At 42.5% G+C, this 23,992-nt stretch overlaps 1 protein-coding gene across 1 annotated transcript in view; it reads right to left on the bottom strand.

Moving 5' to 3' along the window:
• The window catches only part of LYPD6B (LY6/PLAUR domain containing 6B), a 209,795-nt gene that overhangs the window by 30,661 nt on the left and 155,142 nt on the right, over positions 1 to 23,992 (bottom strand). The window contains exons 4-5 of the mRNA XM_069225222.1: positions 12,865 to 13,010; positions 9,239 to 9,337 (exon numbers count right to left, since the gene is read on the bottom strand). Of these exons, the coding sequence (XP_069081323.1) occupies positions 9,239 to 9,337; positions 12,865 to 12,973 (208 nt within the window). The 5' untranslated portion in view covers positions 12,974 to 13,010. The remainder of the gene's footprint in view (positions 1 to 9,238; positions 9,338 to 12,864; positions 13,011 to 23,992) is intronic.

A 23,992-nucleotide genomic window follows, 5' to 3' on the forward strand; every position in this document is an offset into this window, starting at 1 on the left:
AAGGATACTAAGCTTGATGAAAATGACCAAATTCTTTTTGTTGATGGTTCATGTCTAAGAGACGGGATGGGGATTTTGAAAGCAGGATATGCTGTCTGTACTGTAACAGGGGTCTTGGAAGCGGGATGGCTTCAAGGAGTCTATTCTGCACAAGTAGCAGAGCTTGTAGCCCTTACAAGAGCATGTCAACTGTCTGCATTGATGAAAGTCACCATTTACACTGATAGTCAGTACGGGTTTGGGATTGTGCATGACTTTGGACAACTATGGTCACAAAGAGGTTTCCTGACTTCTTCAGGATCCCCAGTGAAAAACGGGGAGAGAATAAGGGAATTGTTACACGCCATTCAAGTGCCAGCCGAAGTTGCAGTGGTAAAATGTAGTGCTCACACGAAAGGACAGGACTATGTTTCTCTGGGAAATGCATATGCGGATCAAGTCGCAAGATTTTGTGCCTTGAACTGTATATTACTCAGGGATGATTGGAATTCGATAAGTGAGCCAGAACTCGAACCAGCTGAAGCATTTGCCCTGAAGGTCGTAGACACAATAGATGAATTAAAAGCATTACAGAATAGCGTCAGAGAGGATGAAAGAGATTCCTGGATTAAATCACAATGTATAAAAAGACCAGACGAGTTATGGGTTTCAAATGAGGGAAAATTTGTTTTGCCAAACAGTCTCTTATCACAGCTTGCGCGGTTCTATCATGGGCAAGCTCACCTAGGGAGAGATGCCATGATAAGATTGTTCAAAACTGATTGGTTTAACCCCAGATTTCGTCAAGCTGCAGAAGCAGTTTGCCATCGATGTGTCACTTGCCAGCAGATGAACCCAGGAAAGGGAACAGTTGTGAACGCGAGCCACATTGGTAGGGCAAGCGGGCCTTTTAGTCGTATGCAGATGGACTTCATTGAGATGCCTGTGCATGGAGGTCTAAAGTATGTGTTGGTGATTGTGTGCATTTTTAGTCACTGGATTGAGGCATACCCCACACGTAGAAATGACAGCCTTACAGTTGCAAAGCTATTGTTGAGAGAGTTAATACCACGTTTCGGATTCCCGATCTCTTTAGAATCAGATAGGGGAAGTCACTTCAATAACGAGGTGATAAAGTTACTTTGCGAAGCGCTGAACATTGAGCAAAAGCTGCATTGTAGCTATCGCCCTGAAGCCTCAGGACTGGTGGAGCAGATGAATGGTACACTGAAATCAAGAATGGCGAAAATATGTGCATCGACAAATTTGAAATGGCCTGACGCATTGCCCTTAGTGCTAATGTCAATGAGAAACACCCCTGATAGAAAGACTGGATTGTCTCCGCACGAAATTCTCATGGGCAGGGCTATGAGGCTTCCTGCAGTTCCCGCAAACGCGCTTTTGAATATTACAGATGATATGGTGTTAGACTACTGCAAGGGTCTGGCTGACGTGGTTCGCTCTTTCTCTCACCAGGTGGAAGCGACCACCTTGCCACCGATCCAAGGTCCAGGACACGCACTGAAAGCAGGTGACTGGGTCGTGGTAAAGAAGCACGTGAGAAAGTCGTGTCTGGAACCCCGTTGGAAAGGCCCTTTCCAAGTGATCCTGACGACAACTACCGCTGTGAAGTGTGCGGGGGTTCCCAACTGGATTCACGCCAGTCACACAAAGAAGGTGTTGTGTCCCACAGATGAGGAAGTTGAAGCGCTGAAATTACCAGTGCCTGACAAAGCAGTGCTGAGACAGAGCAAAACCGAACTGAAAGTGAACAGGCAGAAACGGGAGAGAAAGAGATATTCTCTGAGGACGAAGAGACCAACTCGCTTGGGGGAGACCAAGGAGAAAGTTCAGACGGCGACGAAGCAGCTGAAGGTGACAAAGAGCCTGAAGCAGCTGAGGGTAGCAAAGAGCCTGAAGCAGCTGAAGGTGACAAAGAACCTGAAGCAGCTGAAAGTGATAAAGAGCCTGATGAAAGTAACGGTGACGAAGGGCTCGAAAGAGGTGAAAAAGCAGGAGAGCCTGATCAGAGGAGGGCTTTCCCAGAAGCAGACGATACAGAAAAGGAAAAAGAGAACGTGATTGATTCCCCAGAAGGAGGGGACAAGGCAGAATAAAACGAAAAAGTTCAAGCCTCCACAGAAAAGATCGCAGGTCCATCAAATGGACATGGTGCAAAGAGGAGACTAAGCATATCACCAATAAAACAAAGGACTGAAGAAAGTTTGAACGAGGGAGGAAGGCCAAAAGTGAAAGAGAAAAGAAAAGAAGTAATTGTCGGGGCGTCATCCCCGAGTGAAGAAAAGGACTTGACAAAAGAGGAAAGTACCAGCGAGGCAGAATCGAAAAGAGAGGCGAAATTGAAAAGGAAAAGGATACCAAACAGGAGGTATTCCGGTCCTGAATGGGCATATGTAGCCAATGACGATTGGACTGACGAATTTGTATCTCTAAGCATCGAGAACGAAGAAGAAGAAGAGATACCAATAGAAAAGAAAAGTTTTATGGACTCTGTCGATTGAAAGAGTAATACATGATATTGCTTGCTACAATATAACGTGAAACAAACAACTAGCTGAGACATTGCTAAACCGGATGAGACATTTGCTAAACCGATAAAGACTGAGTTATTGCCGAATTGAGACAAATGCTGCTAACCGAAAAGTGACTGGCCTTTTGAAGAAGACGGTGTGAACATTGCGCTCGTTCAGCTTTGTAACTGAATTGCTAAATAGTTTTATTTTATAGGTGCTTCCAGCTCTCTGATTCTATATAGATCATGACGCAAAACAATAGAAAGAAATATTGTAAATATGTGTGTATAGGCTTGGTAATTACATGTGTACTAATAATAATGGCAATTGTGCTTGGAATGCATGGAAAGGGTGAGAGTGAGAATATTGAGGCTTCAACTTTTGCTCCTGTTACTGTCACTGAACTAACCGCATTGAAAAGATTAGAAATAGATGAGAGGCTCTTGCATGATAGGAAGGAGCTTTCGTATAACGTTTTCTATCGCTTGCTAACAGAATATGTTGAGACTATGGATGCGAAGGATTGTTATGTGTGTACACAGATACCGACATCAGTAAAGGAAGGGGTGACTTATCACCACATGCCACTTACATATGGGATTACGTGTAGTATAGTAATGTCTAGATTTTATGGTCAAACTAACATACAGTATTTTTATTCGAATCATGATGTCACCTTTGCATATGTTCCTATAATAGCGCAGCTAAGCCAGATTGCTAAAGATTGGGATGCTAAAATAATGATGGAATTTTTCGAGCCGATGCAACCTTTTGAAACGGCTCACGCTCATAGGGAAAACCTTACCTGCTCGCTCTCTGCAATAGAAATAAGCTTTTTAGATCGCACAGATGATAGAAGAGCACAAATGAAGGCGAAATTAGAAAAGGAGTTACATAAGAGGACTTCAGTAGATAATTATGATTTTGCTGCAATAAAGACACAAGGAAAAATAGCTTTAGATGCTTGGCATGTAGGGAAATTTTGTATATATCGGGGTGAATCCTATTATGACAATATTTTTGTAGGAGCAAGTGAGTGTAAACATACGTTTATTTTTAAGGCCAAATGGACATTCATGATGAACGGACTTGACCCTGTCATTCCAGGTGTATATTACATTTGTGGGTATAATGCCTATTATCGTCTTCCAAAGGGATGGTGGGGGAGATGTTATTTGGGTATAGTGTTCCCAAAGGTTTATCAACTGGATGACCTATCGATGATTCAAAAGACATCTGGATCCCATCGTATCCAGAAAAGAGAGACCGCAGCTGCTGTGGTAGGAGATATATTTGGAGCCATGATTCCTTCGTTGGGAGTCGTGTTGAATTCCATCAAAATAAGAAAGTTGTCTACTATAGTGGATAACATGTTGACGAAGTTTTCAGGTGCTATAATCTTGATTGATGCTGAACTTGCAGCGGAAAGAGCTATGACTCTTCAAAATAGGCTTGCTTTAGACATTCTTTTAGCAAAGGATGGCGGCGTTTGCAAAATGCTTGGTGCGCGCCACTGTTGTACATATATTCCCGACAACAGTGTGAAGATTAAAACTATGCTTGCTAATTTAACAAAAGAAAGTGCAGATTTGAAGGAACTAAGGGCCAGATGTAGCAAGGCATTAGCGCCTCGCAAACGGCGAAAAACGCCGTTTGCGAGGCGCTAATGCCTGTGCGCGATGCAGAAACACATTTTGCGAGTCGGAACCGACTCGCAAAATGTGTTTCCGACTTGCAAATAGGAAGGGGTGTTCCCTTCCTATTTGCAACTCGCACCGCGATGTAAGTTGATTTGTGACCGCAAAAGCGGTCACAAATCAACTCGCAGTTACCATCCACTTGAAGTGGATGGTAACTCATTCGCAAACGGGAAGGGGTCCCCATGGGACCCCTTCCCCTTTGTGAATGATCACAAAAATAATTTTTCAGAGCAGGCAGTGGTCCAATGGACCACTACCTGCCCTGAAAAATACCGAAACAAAAGGTTTCGGTTTATTTTTCAAAGTGCAGCTCGTTTTCCTTTAAGGAAAACGGGTTGCACTTTGAAAAAAAAAAACCTGCTTTATTGAAAAGCAGTCGCAAACATGGAGGTCTGCTGACGACAGCAGGCCTCCATGTTTGCGAGTGCCCATAGTCGGTATGGGGCCGCAATTTGCGACCCACCTCATTAATATTAATGAGGTGGGTCATTGCGACCCCATACCGACTCGCAGAAGGTGTCTGAGACACCTTTCTGCATGTGGTTTTGCGAGTTGCAATTTGCGAGTCTCTATGACTCGCAAATTGCAACTCGCAAAACCAGACTTACCTACATCTGGCCCTGAAAGAACCAGGAGTGTGGGAGAAGGTTGGAAAAGGACTTGCTTCAGTGGGACATTGGATTGGGGGAATTTGGAACGGAATATTGCTGAAAATAATAGAGGGGATATTAATAGTAATAATTTGCATATTTGGAATTTGGGGAATAAAAAGGGGAATAATAATGATTATGGAAAGAATTAAGAGAAGAAAAGAAGAGAAAATTATGAAAAGAATGGCAGAAGAATACAAGGCGCAAACTAGGGGAATTAAAAGGAAAAGAGAACTGACAGAATTTTAATGTAATAAAATGTGTGGGCGTGGTTTGGTGTGATGACTAGTAGTCATCAGAGGAGTGATTGATGAAGCAGAAAATGAAGGTTTTACATTTATTAACGCGTAAACGTAGTGTGAAATAATCATGTGTGACTTTAACCGAACTAATAAAGATTGTACGGGGACAAAGTGTGCCCTCAGAGTAGTTTGACAACATTTATAAGCGTGCTTTATATAACGTGGTGTATTAGAATTGCACTAATCCGACATAATCGTAAACGTGTGCTATGATTTGCTTGTTTGAAATGTTTTAGCTTAGCATTACTTTAGTGCAGGCTTCGGCCTAGTTGCCTGGTCTCACGGTTTAGATGCTCGTATTTTTTTTTCCATGTGCTATTAAACGTGTATTTTTGCTTGAAGCTGTACTTTTCCACTGAGATCGTTCACATGCTTATCTTAAGGTTTCGTGCCACCCTGGCATATTTTCTCTTTACTCCAAGGTCGATTTGCAGGTGCGGACAATGGAGGCTCTGAAAGTGAGCTAATTGGTATACTATGTTGCAACTTGCGTACCCATCTCCAAGGATAATGTATGCTTAAGTAAAAGCTTGAGAACTGTCGTTTTTGATTGGACAATTTGAAGCTAACCTATGAACCCTCCAATGGAAGACCCTACTGGATTTGAACTGTTGTCTATAAAACCCAGGTGCACGAGAGGAAACTCTCTCTCTCCATTATTGGACATCCCGCCATTTTGTAGACTTCGTAGCTATTATGGCCCACTTTGCTGCGACGCCATTTTGAAAGAAACTTTGATGCTTTCTCTAATCGAGAGAAAGAGACTTTAATGATTCTTGCCCTAGAGACTTTAACTTTGATCCCTTTGCATGAAGTAGTAGTTTTACCTTGCCGCCGTGAGGCAATTGCCCCGTCCACCCTTGCCCCTTTGCCCCGTCCCATGCTGATCGAAACGGTACCCATGCCGACCGAAGAACGGTACCTGTGAGACGAAGACTTCCTTGATTGCTGATCGTAATTGGTAAATATGAAAGGAAATTGTAAAATTGCATTGTGTTTCTTTTAGGTAACCAACTGCTGATTTTGATAAGAGCCCTAGTTAGGAGTTTTTCTAAATTAATGTTGCTAAATTGTTTTTGCATGAAGTCCCACATGCCGATGCTAATTTGAGGTTAGACGAGGATTCCATATGTCGCACGATGCAATTTGAGATCTTGTTATGCTGACTAAATGTATGCAATTAGTTCACTACAAATTATAGTTTTAGTGATTTGCATTGCTATTATCGAATGCCTTGTGATTCAAATGCTACATAGATTGCACTTGTTCCGCCGTTATGGACAGCTATTAATGTTCATATATGTTTATCATTTGGTGTTGAGACACATTTATATTGTGCTAGCTTTGTTAATATAGGGAAATAAATTCACTAACTTTGAATAAACTGGTGTGGTTATTCCTGACTGAAAGGTCAGGGTTCGCCGAAATGTATTCTGGATAAATTGTTAAGTGTTATGTTGATCAAGGTATTGCTTATGTTCGTTATTGATTATTGATTTGATGAAATTGATCGATTAAGAGTACAGAGAGTTCCCACTTAGTCAAAAGATTCATCGGCCTAAAGAGCGTCCGAACACAGGTAAAATTATTACTACGGACCGCTCTATCAGGTGTCTCTTCCTCTTTGGATACTGAGAAGCTTCCTACACTTCCCATTGCTCTCTGAGGACATGAGTGTTTTCAAGTTTAGAAAGATTATTTTGGGTTTCAGGCAAGTGGGTTCAAGGTGAAAAACAATTATGCTTGGTATAGCTGCGATATGTAGTTTCGGCCTCTTGCAACGCTGACCTCCAAAATGATTGTAAATATTTGATTTAGTCTCATTTTATTGGATTGTTTGTACACACATTTCTCTCTTGAGAATGCAATTTAGAATGCCTGTCAGGTTCCTTTTTGCATTAATATATTGGCTACACTAGGAGGCTCAATTACAAGCTACAGTTGATTAAATTACCATTACTTACAGGAGTATCTTTCCCCTGTCTTTCCATGACACCACAAACATCTCCTGGATAAGACACATTAGGGCTACGACTGAGGTGGAGGGCAGTCCTAAAATATTTCTCTGGCCTTCAGCAAAACCTTTTAGTGGGTGGAAAAATGTTAAGATGATACTAGGGGGTTGTATAGCATAACAGCTCTAGAATGCGATTTTTACTAATGCCACTAAGGAGTTCGGAATAACAAACACAATTTCAACCACCCTACACATATTGCCTTTGGTGAAACAAATACCCACACCAACAGCAAGGGTTGGTGGATAAAAATGTTCCACTCCATAACTATGGAGCAATAATCTTTACTCCGTTCCCATGAATAATGTTTGTCAAACAAAGGTACCCCTGTAGAAACTAATGTGGCGTTGTTGTTCAATAATATTTTTACCCTGGGGAAAACCCCAAAAACACAGAGAAATAAAATTTAGACTGTGTCAAGCTAACCCTTTCTGCACATACAGCCAGGCTTACATAGGTGAATATAATCAGTTGCAAATTCCGGATGGAGAAACAAATAAAATACATATCAGAGGAACACCAAAGGGGACTTAGAGAGTCACTTCAAGGCACCCAAGTTTCCCATCATTTGTGTTTTCCTTCACACAAACTGTTAAGGATGTGTCCAGGGGCCATATTACAGAATATGGCACACTCTCCTCGCTTGCGCTGGGTGCACTTTTCAAAAGATGCACCCAGTGCAAACAAGGAGTGTGCACTGTATTATACTGTAAGCGCTGCCCCCAGGGCAGCTGCAGAGCAGCTGTTTAAAAGCTGCTCTATGTTTCTCTGTGCAGGTGGCACCCCACCTGCACTTTTAAGGGGTATTAGAGATCCCCTTGGAGGTGGGTGCAGAACGTGACTGCAACTACCTGCAAGGGGATGTCTGAGGGTTCCATGGGACCTCTTTTCTCACCCCCCCTAGAGGGATTCCTATAGAAAGCGCACTTTAAGTGTGCCACCTTTTTGTGGGGCACTTTCAGTGCACCTTCTAAAGGCATATTTGTCGCTGAGCCCACATCAAAAATTCGGTGCGAGCGCAGAGGCAAAGTGATTCCCTCATTTCCATGGGTCTATGCCCCCATGCAAATGAGGGAATGCCCTCTGAAGATGGGGCTGGCACTATAAGTGTGGCAGCGCTATCAGTATCAAAGAAGGGGCCGCACAGGCACAACCATCTGCGGCCCCTTCTGTAATACCAAAGTGCCCCAGGTAGGCGCAATGCAGGCAAAAACGCCTGTTGCGCCCCCGGGGCACTTTATGTAACCCAGCCTCAGGTTGAGAGTGAGAAACTATGTTCAACGTGCCCTGTAACTGACTGCTATCACTTGCCTACTATGAGAGCCTAAACTGACCCCGATGCCCGACCTCCACACTAAAGACCCAAACTGTAATGATTAGTTGTGAGTTTTTAGAAAAGCCTAAGATTAACATTAAGAGGTGAAAAGAGAAGGTTCAAGCAATTCTTTTGGTTCACACTACACATGGGTCAGATGCAGCGTGAGTTCAAGAGACAGTCATTGTTGGATGATGGAGTAAAGAGGCAAGAGGTTGACTCAAAACTGAGAAGTGTTAGGACTCCGTTACCTTGATACTGGCCACCCCTGCAGCATGCTACTAAGAAGAAAAACATTGATCCTTGCACTTATATATTTATTTATTGTTGCAAATTAGACAGCAGTTTAGGACCCGCACAGGGAGGCAGTAGGCAGCAAGAACTGAGACAACCCAAGTGATTTTAAAACTGAGATTAGGACATTTATTGAACTTGATCTTTAGTCCCACTTTCGTTCTAAATCGGATCATGAACCCTCAGTTGTCAAAGTGTTTAATTAATTTCCTGCAAAGAGTTCATTAAAAAAGAAATCCTATTTTTAAATAAGAAAAAAACTCAATTATATCCTTGCAACCCCAAAATGTCATTAGATTAATACTGCTGCTATTAAGTAAAGCCTCGAAATTCGGTGCAAACGGCATGTGCCTTTTTATGTTATTATTTTCCATTTTATAGCGCACAATCTGGCATATGTAGGACATCTTTCTTTTAAAAGAAACTCCAAATGGCATACAACCACTTACGTTGAGGACACCACTTGTCTTCGGCCCATCGGTTGCAGTTATAATTGTCCACCACATTCTCGCAGGTGAAGCACTTAAAACTGTTTGGAAACGGGGTGGCTTTAAGAAATAAATTTGAAGACGTAAGATTAAAAAAGAGAAAATCATGCTTTACAATCATTATAAAGCACCTGAAAAAACAGACTATAATGAAACATCCAGGGGTCGATTTACAAAGACATGTAAGAGAGTACTAGTGGAGTACTCATGTAGTCGTCTGTAATGTACTCTTACGAGCCTTTCTGAACTGGCACTGAAACACCTACAATGGGACATAGGGGCATACTTATACTCTGTTTGTGCCAGATTTGTGTCATTTTTTTTTAACGCAAATTCGGCACAAACCTAACTCCATATTTATACTTTGGCGCTAGACCCGTCTAGCAACAAATTTATGGTGTTAGAGTCATTTTTTTACCGTGGAAGCCTACCTTGTATTAATGACATGCAGGGTAGGCGTTCCTGGGAAAAAAATGACTCAAAGGCATTTGTGCCTTATTTATACTCCTGTGCAAAAATGACGCACGGGAGGGGCAGGGCCTTAAAAATGACTCTACACTGGTTTATAGTCATTTATTAACGACTGGGTGATTGTACGACGAAACAACAAATTAAAAAACAATTACTGCCTTAACAACGAGGGCGGAACACCGACCTCGTTGCTACTACTAATGATTTTACCACGAATGCCTTAACAACGATACTTCGTTGTAAAGGCATTCCTGATAAAATCATTAGCAATAGGCACCATTCACCCTACATCCCTCACCCCACCCCACCCCCCCAACCCCACCCCAAAACCTAAAACCCCCAGACCCCCCACCCACTCCCCAAAACCAAAAACCCCCACCCCCCAACCCCACCCCAAAACCTAAAACCCCCTGACCCCCCACCTCCTCCCCAAAACCAAAAACGCCCCACCCCCCCAACCCCACCCTAAAACCTAAAACCCCCTGACCCCCCACCCCCTCCCCAAAACCAAAAACGCCCCACCCCCCCAACCCCACCCCAAAACCTAAAACCCCCTGACCCCCCACCCCCTCCCCAAAACCTAAACCTACCACTTACCTTCGCCAACTCCCTTCTTTGTACCTTAACCACGCATGTTCGTTGTTCAGAACATACGTAGTTAAGGCACAAAAAAACGGAGTCGTGGTTAAAAAAAGCGTTGTTGCGCTTTCGTTAACCACGACCTTCGGGAAAAAAAAGTAGTAAAAAAGGATGTTTCCCCGCCTGGGTCAGGTCAGCCATTAAGGGACCTGTGGGCTCATTTCCATAGTCTCTGACCATGGAAGCAGTCCACAGGTGCCCTTCCCTGCCCCCAGGGACACCCACTGCCACCCTGGCCCACCCCTGGAGGACACCCTGGGATGGGGCGACCCATCTACTGTAAGTAGAGGTAAGTCTTTTTTTATTTATGTAGAAGTGGCATAGGGAGGCCTCACTTGGGCCCCCCTACATGCCACTGTGCCCAATGGCCATGCCCAGGGGACAGAGGTCCCCTGGGCATGGCCATTGGGCAGGGAGGCATGACTCCTGTCTCTCCTAAGACAGGAGTCATTTCCATGGAGGTTGTGTGTCAAAAAATGACGCTAGTCAGGTTAGAGTCAATATTTGGACTCTAACCTGACTTGCACCATTCTTTGACGCACATCCCCCAGTCTTCCCTATGCCTCCGCTGCCCGGATAGCACCATTTATTTCGACACTAACCAGGCCGCAGCACCAGCTACCGTCATTCAATAAATTTGACGCCCGGCTGGCACGTTGGAATGGCGGTAGCCGGCGGAATACTTTTGACACAAATCTGCGCTGTGTAACGCCTCTTAACACGTTTCATTGGTGGGTGGTTTGGGCCCATTCACAAAGACAAGTAGTACATATAGGAGTACTCCAGTAGTACTGTTTCACATATTTCTTTTTGATCTTATGTTTTGGCCACTATATAGCAGAGCCTAGTTGTAAAAATATACTGAAGCTCCCTGAAATATCAGTACTAGCCTCACCACTGTCAATTAAAATATGATGTTACAACATTACCAAGTATACACTTGTATCATTCTTTTTGGGATCGGAGAAATATAAATACAGTCTTCCTTTGGTATCCATGCAGAGAATGAAATGCAATACAAGGATGCGTTAATATATATGTTCACAGAAAAAAACAAAGTTTAAAGGGAGGTTGTAATTAGATGACAATGTCAGCTAAAACATATATATATATATATGTATATATATATATATATATATATATATTCACAGCCACACAGCATGGGGTTGAGTGGGTACACAGGTTGACCGCAGGGACTGGCTGCAGCCCAGGCCCTTCGGGCTACCCCCCTGTGCATGGTCAAAGTATGTGCACGATGATGGTTGGTTTAATGTATAGGAATGAAAACTAATGTACATTAAAAAAACATAGAAACTCACTGAAAAAAAAACAAAGATTACAGAGACGTTGTAATTAGGAAACAGAATTTAAAAAAAACATAGGTAATATTTGTACATACAGTCTTGCCACACATATACAAAACAGTGTAAATAAATAATGAGGGATGTTGTGTTGTTTCCAAGCGTATGGCAATTGACACACACTGCAGGAAATAGGGGTTTACATTTGTGAATCAGGGGGAAGTTCAAGTATCAAAGTCCAAACTCAAAATTCCAATTTACTGTGGGGCACTCAGGGGTGCATCTCAGCTGCACCTTATTTACTCAATTAATGCAATTCAGCAAAGTGCTGATAATATAGCAGAATGCAACAGGGGTTATTCAAAGGCCAGATTTGCAACCACCTGACATTAGCTGCATGAATGGTGAACTTTAAGGGGCAGAAGTTTACTGTCCCTGCCATTACTTTCCAAAATGCATAATTACTCGAAGTGGGGTAAGGGTGTAATTTTGAGAATTTCAAGTAACAAGCATTAAGTCAAAATCTAAAAATTAAGCAAATTTAGATGTTACAATGTAAACTTTGTCCTGGCCAAATTTTAACCTACATATCATGGACCTTTAGTAATGACCTTTTTCAAATTTTCCTTACAATCAGATTCTCAATGTATTCAAAATAAGACCTTGGCATCATGAGTGCTCCAGACAGGTAGGCAGTATTTATTATAGTCATAAAAAATAACTAGTGTTCATAAGTTAACCGATGTAGTAAATAGCACCTAAAATGTGGCATAACAAGGATGTTGGTGCTTTCTGCACCAAAAGATACATATTTTAATATTTTACCAGCATTTTTCTAATAGTAAATTTCAATAAGTTTGACCCACCCCTCTACATTTATCAGGGGGTGCAGACTTCATTGCACCTGGCAATTATTGGGTGCGGCAAACTGTGACCAACTTGTAATGCGAAACCAATGTACACAAGCGTTTGCAAAGCAGTCGTTAATTACGAGGCGCTCATTATTTAGGCTTGACGGTCAAAACTGCTTTTATATTCTATGGAGTTTGACATACAAAAAAAAGAACATGACTGACAAGCTGATTGGTTATTATACATTAACATAACCATAAAATACAATGAAGCAAAGCTATCATGTCACGTTTTAGTTATTTTAAGGTTGTGGTAGCTACTTACGGTCCATTGGAGGATTCACATTGTAGAAGTTGATATTTTTGGCTAAATTACCGGATAAGATGAGGACAGGAAGAAAGCCAACAACGAGGAACTGGTGACATAAGTGCATGATTGTCACTGCAGGCTACAAGCCCAAACCCCAGCACCTAAAACAAAGAGGACAATTACTTCATATTGTTATGGCTCTTTTAAAACCTCTCCCAAGTTAACAGCACTAGCTCCATCGTACAAGTTAAAGGGACAAAATCATGTTTGCTTGAAGCCAAAGTTACTTTTACTTCCAAGTAATATAATGCAGTTTATCAAACATGCTATAAATTCTGATACATGAGGAAAATATGGTGTGGAAATGAACAATTCTGCAAGTAATTCCTAAAGTCACTAGAGGGAAACTCAGAGTATGAGTTATTTGATGTACTCAGGAAAAGCAGCTTGTTGCTGTAATAGTAAATATCTTCAGAGCCCCTTTTGTAATCATGGCTTGAAACAGCTGTCCTGCATTTATCAGACATAGTAATAAGGGACTCTTTCATCTTCCCCCAGTTGTTCCTCTTTTTTTCTCCCACAGCAAACTGAGACTGTGGTTGTTTAATGTTAAAAAATATGCCACTGCGCTTGCCGGATTTTTGGCAGCTCGCTAACCAATAGGGAATAAGGAATCAGGATACAAATAGACATGCCAGAGATTCGAACAAAGTAACATAAAATGTGGTTGGGTTTGTGGAAATTATAAATACATTTCAAGCAGCAGGGCAGCATTACTGTGGGCCTCAATGATTCAACTGTCTCTGGGCAGCCGAGGCCAATAACGATCTTGGCCCCCTAATATACCACCCAAAAAAATTGTTGTCCCAAGCTTTTTTTTTTTTATTTGTGTTTTTGGATCATTAGAGAAGTAATTTAGCTTGTGTAGACATAGCTGATCCAGGCCAAATTTTTCTGGACAACATTGTTAAAAATGGACGATGTGTTGCAGTGATTTCAGGAACCATGAGACCTACATATTTAATTTTGGTGTCAAACCATAGGTTTTGGGGGTCAAGTAGTCTTATAGAGACAGAAAATAACTCCTCACAGCAACCCTTCCACCATTTTCCAAAATGGGCTACAATCGAGGATGAAGAGAGAAATATAGACGTTAAACAAATAATAATGTTTTTAATCCTTTTATGTATAAACCAAACAATGTTTATGGTCTGAATATGAAAAAATAATGTTTATCACAGCAATCGCACATGGTACATTTGTAAAATGTTGAACATTTGAGAAGAGCATATTGACAGGGACATCTTTTTGTAGCACAGGTTTTGGGAGTACACTTACATGTACGTTCTGGGGGTAGAGGCTTTCGTACTTTCATAGGTTTTAGCACCCAATCAATATCTTCCCCCGGGTTCACATGGATCTTTTGCTACATATGCATGGTCCAAAACATTTACATATTTTCTGTTCAAGTAGAATCCTCTTTTAATGTGTCCATGCACAGAATTTGATGCCGGTGGAAGGTCACTTAGCAGGACTGATTTCTTGAACTCACTGTACCGAAGATTGTCAAATGTGTGACAGTTAGAACTCATTTTCCACACATGCACAATGTATTTTTCTAAGTCTTTAAAGTCACATTCTTCTTCTGTTTTAGCAAATCCTTTCAGAAACTTTGCAGGTTCAGCAGTTAAAGCTCCATGTTTAGTTCCAATTTTGCTCATAGTGCCATCACCTGTAAGAATATGTGCTTTGATAAGAACACTGAGCATCTCTCGGTCAAGTTTTTTCTACAGAACATGAGGCAGGATTAAGTGTCTTTTCACGCCTGTTCCATAATGTAGCCATAACTCTGACAATCCTTCACTTATGAACAGTGCAACAAGTCTAAGTAGCACAATAATACCATCTGTGTCATTTGACAGTACAATGACTCAATTGGAACCATTTTGAACAGCCCGCTTAACATGTGGCACAGCACGAAGGTCTGCTTCCTCCAATTTGCTATTTAGTTCTTGAACAATATGGCCCGTACCTGTTGAATATATTTCTGCAGGCTGCAACTCCTCATTGACAGTCATTCCAGTTGCAGTAACTGGAAATATAGTGTTCACTGAAGCATCAGCAATGTTTTGGCGAGTTAACATCTCAAAGTTCATCTTGTTCGATGTTGATGACCAGAATTTCTCAAGTTACACCGGTATAGTCGTTGAATTTTTTATGCAGGCTAGGTCAATTGTTACACCCCTAGAAATTTGTTTGCTTCTCTCACATTCTTTGACAGTTCAAGATAACTGTCAAAGACAATGTGCAGTTCTTGCAAGGTGCACACTGACTTTGATATCTGTAGAACTGTCTGAATGACCTCTCCAAGGATTTGCATGGATGAAATCTTGACCAATTGCAATTGTGACCTATACACCACAACAGCAGCAGTTTTCAATAAGGACACCTTTTCAAATGTCAATTTTTCAGGTGAAAGGTTTTTTTTTCGATCTCTTGTACAAGTTTGTGCTTCACTGGTTTGGTTGCAGCAACTCCATCAAATAATATGTTTGGTGGAAGAAGATCATATAATGTAATATCCTTCATAAATTCACCCCTATGTTTTTTTTGTTTTTTTTTGTAACCTGCTTTGTAGTGGCTGGGTGGACAAAATTCTTACTATGGCAATTAAAACATGGAAGTTTAGCTTTAGTGATTATGTCAAACAGCTTTTTCTCTTTCAATACAAATCTCTCCTGCTTCAGTTCTGTGTATAGTTTCGATCCATGTTCCAGGACATCCAGTAGGTCATTATCCACATACTGTTTGGTCACAAAGATGTGTAGTAGCACAGGCTCAGTCATTTCAATGGGGTTTCCTTGCTGCTTCATGAAATAAAGAAGGCTGCCAACATGTTTAATAAAACATTCTCCTCTCTTTCCCACAGTTTGTGGTGAAGAACAGTTTCACAATGGTCCATTAATTTTGAATTTGTCATCTCTTGGAAAGCATTGCTAATAGAAAGGACTTCATGGTAAACTAACTGCAATTGAGCAACATATTCACTTTCATGTGCCTGAACAACAATTCCCTTGGAGCTTTTCTGTGATCTCTATATCATCTGTTCCAGTTTCATATCTGGAGAAACAGCATTGAACCTTCCCTCTCTATCTTTCACCACAAAATGTCTTTGGATGAATTTTCTGTAGAGGTATGGTTTTTCCACCTCTAGCTTCTTCATTCTTTCCAAATACCATGACCTATTTGTCAGGTAATTTATACAATCAAATTCACAAAACACAATAATCAGTGACTCCACAGTCTTCACGTGCAGCTCCCAATTACCTTCAGCATGTACCAAGTTTTTCACTCCAGCTGTCATGTGTTAAACATCTCCCCAGTACTTGCAAAGTTCCGATTTTTCTTCACATTCTTTGACAATCTCTACAAATTTGAGCCCAGATTTATGGTGGCCTAGCGCCAATCCAATGCCACATTAATGTCATTTTTTACGCTAATGTGGCATTGGAAGGGCAAGAACGCGGCACAACATTTACAAAGCTGTGCAATGCTTGCATTGCGCCACTTTGTAACCCCTTGCGCCACATTATGCCTGGGCCGGCATAATGTATGCAAGGGGTGTATTCCGGCATTGGGGGTCGGTGTAAAAATGGCACAAAGGGATCTATAAGATTCCCTTGCATCATTGTTATCAGCATTGATTAATCCTTGCTAAGTGCAGGCGTTAAAAAGAGGCTCTTGTTGTGTTCTATGGACCTCTGGGTGCTTTGTAAGCACCGGACTAGTGTAAAAATTTCTGACGCTAGTCCCCCTGACTACCGCCATGGTGTGCTGTATTTTAAATACGGCACACAAATAGGTGTTTTAGGGGGTGCGCAAAGTGACGCAAGAAAAGTGGTGCTACACTAGGTGCAGCGCAACTTTTCATAAATCTGGGCCTTGGTTTTTCAGGTTTTCTTATTTTGAACTGATTGTATTGTACATTGCCTGGCTTTGTATTATGCCTTGTTCAATTCTGAGATAAGATATGGAAAGCTTAATTTGTCATTTTTGTTCCAGAAAGCATTCCAACGCAAAGTTATTATGTGGAAATGTTATATGTATGTGACCCACATCTCACAGTAGGTGCACTGTTGAATGAACGATGAATTATGATATTGGCTGTTGACACTTTAAAGGGTGCTATTTCCATCATGGTGAAAAGCCTCCTCTGGGTGCCAACCAGGCAGGGTCTGGTTGAAAATCCCTTCCTTATCGCAATCGGGAAATAACTCATGATTCTGTTGCCAGCATATTCCTCAGTTACCACATTGTATGTTGGTATTGCAAACGGAAGATACACAAACATTGCGGTGTTAGCAGTATCCTAAATTGCTAAAATAAAAGAACGAAGTTAAAAGCTGTGCAAGCGAAACCAATTAACAAGGACAAAGGATGACAATGCTGGTACACCGACTGCTGTGAAGAAAGTAAATAAGAAGTATCTCAGAAGCCCGCAGCATGTGAAAGGACACTGGGACCATTCACTGATTGCTAATCGGAAGGAGTACTTCGTCCAAACTCCATTCAAGCTCCAGAGAACCGCCAAAGCCTGGAGGAGAAGAGAGGAAGTACAACCTGACAACGAAAGGATTCCTGCTGACCAATGAGAAGCAAGGAAAGGATGGTGACTGGAGAAGGCAACCATTGGTAGGAAATGGGAAGGCTGTGGGTGGGTTGTGTAAGCCTGTGGGCAGGCTGGAAGTCCCTTTTCAGATTTTCTTTTCAAAGACAAAAGATTTTGCCACAGCCTAAGCCCTATGCAGGCGAAACCTCAAAAGGGCTTAACGAAAGCACATCTATCTATCTATCTATCTATCTATCTATCTATCTATCTATCTATCTATCTATCTATCTATCTATCTATCTATCTATCTATCTATCTATCTATCTATCTATCTAGTTATCTAGCTATCTAGCTATCTATCTATGTTTCCCAAAAAATCACTCGCCCCATGCTTTATCTCTCTCTCTCTCTCTCCCTCTCTCTTTCTCTCTCTCTCTCTCTCTTAGATATTTTTTTAGAAAACATAAATCTGGCAAAACAGCCAAGGGAACCTCTAGGTCAAAGAAATAAAGGGTGGTATGATTTGGAAGAGAAACCTTTTGCTGCCAAAGTCGTCGAAAGCTGGTTCAGGTAAATAACAAATACATTAAGAGATGTCAAACTAACAATATGTTAAAGTAAGAAAACTTCAGGAATCCATCATAGGAAATCCTCAATATGAATAAGAAGAAAATGTAAGAAAAGAACCAGCTGGTCAAAACCAAATAATCACAGTGCCACTACATCAAGAGTGTCAACGCAGGTGCAAGAGGGCTGGATCCATTCAAGATTTTCATACTGTGTCCATGGAATAAAGCTTCATTCAATGAATCTAAACGGCCCTGGTTTATATAGTCAGTGGCTGTTCTGAAAATATGGTGGACAGTATAGCTCTTCCTGGCCCTGTGTTGGACAAGGAAGTTCTGTAGGATTTCAAATACGCCTGGAGCCACCGGAGCAATGGCAAAGGTTGAATTCGGAGCTCTGATTAGAAAATACAGTCCCAGAGGGTGGCATAGCATCTGCAGCACAAAGTCCAATTCCACATAAAATGTACAATACATACATTAATCACTCCTTCAGAATGTGTATCTCTCTCCCTGTTATGAGACTTCAGTCGCCTTTTTGTAATTACTTCTTGCGCTTGTGCTAATGACAGAAGTATGGCCACCCCTCGTGAAAACTGAAAAGGTGTTTGCACAAGATAGCAGTGTTTGCTTTGTGGGACTGCATGTGTACCGGGCTGAGTAGGCAGTTTAAAAAGCAATCATCATTTCTCCTGAACACTTTGCGATAACATTCAAGAACTGCACGTCACCCAGTATGAGAGCCCAAAGATTATGTCAGCCCCAGACGTAAGTTGTGGTTTTCTCAGCAATGTTTCAACATAGTAAGGTCTGGCCTCAAATGCTATTTCCTGAGTGAAATGAAAAAGGTACTTGTAGTGAAAAAGACAAACTTAATGAATCCGCTATGAAGCAAGGATACACACCTAATAAACCGACCAATATATTAACATTTCATCAAGATAACTTCCTCAGTTGGATATTATTACTATTGTCAACATTAATGCACTATGACCGAAATTATTTTGTCTGGGGACTAAATATGCTCCCAACCCTCAAACGATTATTCCACATAATGGAGGAGTTACCCAAAAACTGATGTCGGGAGTGGCATCACTGGACTTCGAGAAGGTCTTCAACACTTCACAACGGCCATATCTTTTTAGATCGGAATAGGATGAGTTTATTTGTACTAGAACCCAGTAGATAGAATATACATTGGCCATACTATTTTAAAAGAATGGTTAACAGCCAGTTGTGCAAGGCAGGGATGTCCACTATCCCCGACCGTGGTCACCATTGCCATGGAACCATTGGTGAGCACCTTGAGCTGTGAGACAAGAACAGGGCATATCACTAGCTAACAGGTAGCACACAACGTACTTATATGCAGATGATGCCTTACAGTACTGTATTGTACCACGGAGTAAGAGCTGAACATTTATCAACTAACCCAATTCTACTAGAAATGGCAAAGTAGTTCAGGAGCGTTGGAAATACTGAAGGCCAAGCCACTGAAGCTCATCTAATCACCCAACATTGTCTGAGGCCTGGGTATAAAAACGAAAGCTGAAATTTTGCGCTGCAGCTTCATCACTCCTAAAAGTTTAATATTAGTTAACTTACGTTAATTTCTTATGTCCATGTCCGATTTTAATTTCATATTGTAACGAAATATGTTAATTTGCTAAAAAAAATGAAAACTAAATTCCATTATCTATTTCTATTTTGAGTTATGAGAGATGTACACATCTAAAACTGAATTCAAGTATCTAGTTCTATGTTTGAGCAATAAGAGATGCATTATTTAGAACGTTTCCCACCAGAGGTAAATTAAAGTTAACTATACTTTAAGAGTTGGGAGAAACTAATTAATTCATGGAAATGACCAAGATCATTTGAGCTCTCTTCTTAGTTGTACAGGCTTTCTTCCCTGTTGGAGTACTGCCTTGTGGGGTGATTAGAAAGTTACATTACTTTTTGGTGATGCGAGGTAGGCTTAATTGGCAAGAGGTGGATTTAAGGTTTAGGAAGGGTTCCACCTGGCCAAAAGAAACTTCCACTATTTTCTATTTCAATTTGAAACTAGGTAGGTGATTTCCACTGTCATATAAAAATTCTCTCTGAACAGGGAATATGTTATACTGAGGAGAACGTGTATGTTTAGAGGTTATTTAGAAATCAATGCACATTTTCCACTGTACCATGCAGCACACATGAAAAGTGGTAAGAAAGGAAGAAATTTAACACATTTCACCTTATTATGCTTGCTTCGAAGAGGCATACGATTTTGGCACAAATTCCTGCCCACGATTCTTGGCAAATAGAGATGTGCGTCAAAACCCATGGATGGTTGTATGGAAGCACCCATGCACCATCCGTGGTTGTATGAGAGCGCCCATACACTACCCATGGAATGCCCCTTTGACACTAGGTAACACAAGGCAGAGCATTGCACAACTTTGCTGTAGGAAGCTGGCTCTATATATACTATATCAAAATGAGATATAGTGTGCACAGAGTCTAGGGGTCCCCCAGAGGCTAAAGTAGATAATACTAATGCTCTCTTTTGCATGAGTGTGATCGAGCAGTTAGGCTTATCAGAGGGTAGTGCAAAGCATTTGTTGTATACACACACAGTCAATAAATGAGGCACACACTCAATGACTAACTCCAGGTCAAAGTATTTATATTGGAAAAATATATTTTGTTACTTCATTTCTAGAACCAAAAGGATCGTTTTGCAGGTAAGTACATTTGCAAGTAAGTATCGAACATATGTATCTATAGCACTTTGTTTAGATTTGGCAAAGAAAACAGTTTACAGGCAAGTAACACTTTTCACTTTTAAAAGTTGACACTGCAATTTTCAGAACAGTCCTGGGGGGAAGTGTTAGTGCAGTTTTGAGGTAAGTACTCAACTTACAGTTCTATTCTCCAGGAGTTAGGATTTCCACTGGTCGGGGTTCAGCATGGCCCCAAACTTACACCACCAGCAACACGGGCCAGCAGGGTGCAGAGGTCAAATTTTAAGTTTGATTTAGAAGAGGATCCTGTGGAGACTCTGGATACTCGGAAACAGATCTGCTTGCAGGTAAGTACCTGTGACTTCAGAGGGCAGACCTGGGGGGTTTAGATGAGCACTGGGGGAGCCACAGGCAAGCACCAAACACACACCCTTAGCGGCACAGGGGTGGCCAGGTGCAGGGTGCAAACACAGTGTTGGGCTGCCAATGCTTTCCAATAGGGGGATCATGGGCGTCACAAAGATGCTGCAGGCTGGGTTCAGGGGGTAGGCTCTGGTAAACCACAGGCTGGACTAGGGGAGGGCTCCCTGCTAAACTTTGCTGCATCTTTGGTTGGATTGCCCAAGGCTAGGGGGCTGCGGGTACCTTTAGGCATCAGGAATCTTCGTCCAGTTCTTTTGCGGTCAGGGGGGTCATTTTGGAGGGTTTCTTTTGGACAGGGCCGCTGTCCTCAGGAGTTCTTGGTCCTCTGGTGGTCAGGCAGTCCTCTGGGGGTTTGAAGAGGTCACTGGTGATGTAGGATGCTTTGGATTTTTGTAGCAGAGTCCTTGAAGCTGCAGACAGGCCGGTAGGGCTGGGGCCAAGTCAGTTGTCATCTGGACTCTTTACTGCTGGGAGTTCGACTTAACAGTCCTCCTTCTTTAGTCTTGTCTTGAGGTTGCCAGGAATTTGGTGAGCGAGGTTCAGAGGAGCCCCTGAATCCTAGATTTATGGGCATTACAGGGGTCAAAGGGCAGTAGCAAATAGCTACTGTCCCCGAGGGTAGCAACACCCTTCCTGTGCCTACTCACTTTTGGGAGGGGGACACACTCCTAACCCTCTTGGTCCCTCTTCTCCAAATCAAGATGGAGGATTTCGCAGGGAGGGGGTCACTTGAGTTCTGAACACCTTAGTGGTGGTCCTAGCTGGAGTGCTCACTCCTTCTTGTTTTATCTAATTTTCCCACCAGACCTGCCACCAAAAATGGGGCTTGGTCCTGGGGGGCGGGCATCTCCACTAGCTGGAGTGCCCTGGGTCACTGTAACAGGAGGCTTGAGCGTTTGAGGCTCACCGCCAAGTGTTACAGTTCCTGCAGCACAAATCCTTTCACCCCATGGGGTCAGAAACATGTCTGCTAGTGGCAGGCTGGCACAGACCAGTCATCCCTACACTAGAGGGTTAGGTAAAATACAGTGGGGATTTCTAAGATCCCCTCTGTGTGCTTTTTACAATAAATCCAACACCGACATCAGTGTGGTTTTATTGGGCTGAGAAGTTTGGAACCAAACTTTTCAGCCTTTAGTGAAGCAATCATGGAGCTGTGGAGTTCGTAAAGACAACACCGAGCACATGTACTTAGTATGGCCACACTGCGCTTACAATGTCTAAGAATGGACTTACTGTAGACTCTGTAGGGACATATTGCTCATGCAGCTATTCCCTCACCTGGGGTACAGTGCATCCTGCTTTAGGGCTGTAAGACCTGATAGAGGGGTGACTTACCTATGCCACAGGCAGTGTTCTGTGGTCATGGCACCCTGAGAGGGAGGCCATGTCAACTTTGCCTTTTTCACCCCACCAACATGCACAATCCGCAATGGCAATGTTCATGTGTTTGATGATGGGTCCCTTAGGGTGGCACAACTCATGCTGCAGCCCTTAGGGACCCTCCCTGGCCACAGGGCCCTTGGTACCACTGGTACCTTTTTTTTAACAAGGGACTTATCTATGTGCCAGAAGTGTGCCAATTGTGGAAACACTGGTACAGTTTTAGGAAACGAACACTGATGCTGGGGCCCGGTTAGCAGGACCCCAGCACACACTCAGTCAAGTTAGCATCAGACATCAGGCAAAAAGCGTGGGGGGGGGTAACTGCAACAAGGGCCAGTTTCCTACACTTGCTTTATTTGACTTACTAAACAACGCAAATCACAATTTGCATTGAATAGTAAATTCCTCCTGAACACTTTGGGCCTCAGTACGACCCTGGCAGTCTTAAGACCACCAGGGCCATGGTGGCGGTCGGACCGCCACTAATGTGGCGACCAGACTGCCACATTACGATCATGGCGGTTGCGCCATGGTCCGATTAACAGTTCACCTCCACTGGAGGGGCTGGGGGTGCTGGCGGTCCTAATCCGCCAGGGCAGCGCTGCAAGCTGCGCTGCCCTGGGGATTACGAGTCACTTCTCCACCAGTGATTACATGGCAGTAGCCCCGCCATATAAAGGCTGCCAGAAATGGGATGCAGGATGCCCCAGGGGGGCCTTTGCACTGCCCATGCACTTGGCATGGGCAGTGCAGGGGCCCCCCTTGCCAGCCCATCACGGGCTTCACTGTCTGCTGCACAGACAGTAAAAATCACGACGAGTGCTGGTGCACCCTATGCACTACAGCATTGCCGTCGGCTCTATTATGAGCTGGCGTCAATATTGTAGGCCCGTTCCCGCTGGGCCAGTGGGTGGAAGCTCTGTTTCTGCCCGCTGACCAAGCGGGAAACTCTTAATGGCGTCCACGGAAATGAGACCGCACTGCCGGGAACCTGACCACAGGAGTTTGGCAAACGGCCCTTTCTCTCCACCAAACTTATAATGACACCCTTGGTGTCAGGTTTGCCATAGAAAAGTAACAAAACCAGATTTAATATGTTTGTAAATCTTGGCCTGTTATTCAATGAGTTGCTCCATGACTGAAACATAGGGGGCTTGTACATCAGCATAGAGGTGCCCTTTATGATTTTGTGATGTTTTAGGAGTATGCTATGTAAAGTATGACATACAGCTGATGTAGGTTGAATGTTTGACTTGGACTTGTTAGCAGTTTCCTGAGGACTGCTGGAGTGGATCGTGGTGCAGACCAAATTCTGAACTGATAGATCTTATTGCTGTTGTGGACAAAGCCAAATGTCTAGCAGATGCAACAAAAACAGTGATGTAGGATGTTAAACCAAAGACATAGTGGGTAGAGTAAAATAAAGCAAGAAC

Source organism: Pleurodeles waltl, chromosome 3_1 (assembly GCF_031143425.1).
Source record: "Pleurodeles waltl isolate 20211129_DDA chromosome 3_1, aPleWal1.hap1.20221129, whole genome shotgun sequence".
In the NCBI taxonomy this organism is placed as follows: Eukaryota; Metazoa; Chordata; class Amphibia; order Caudata; family Salamandridae; genus Pleurodeles; species Pleurodeles waltl.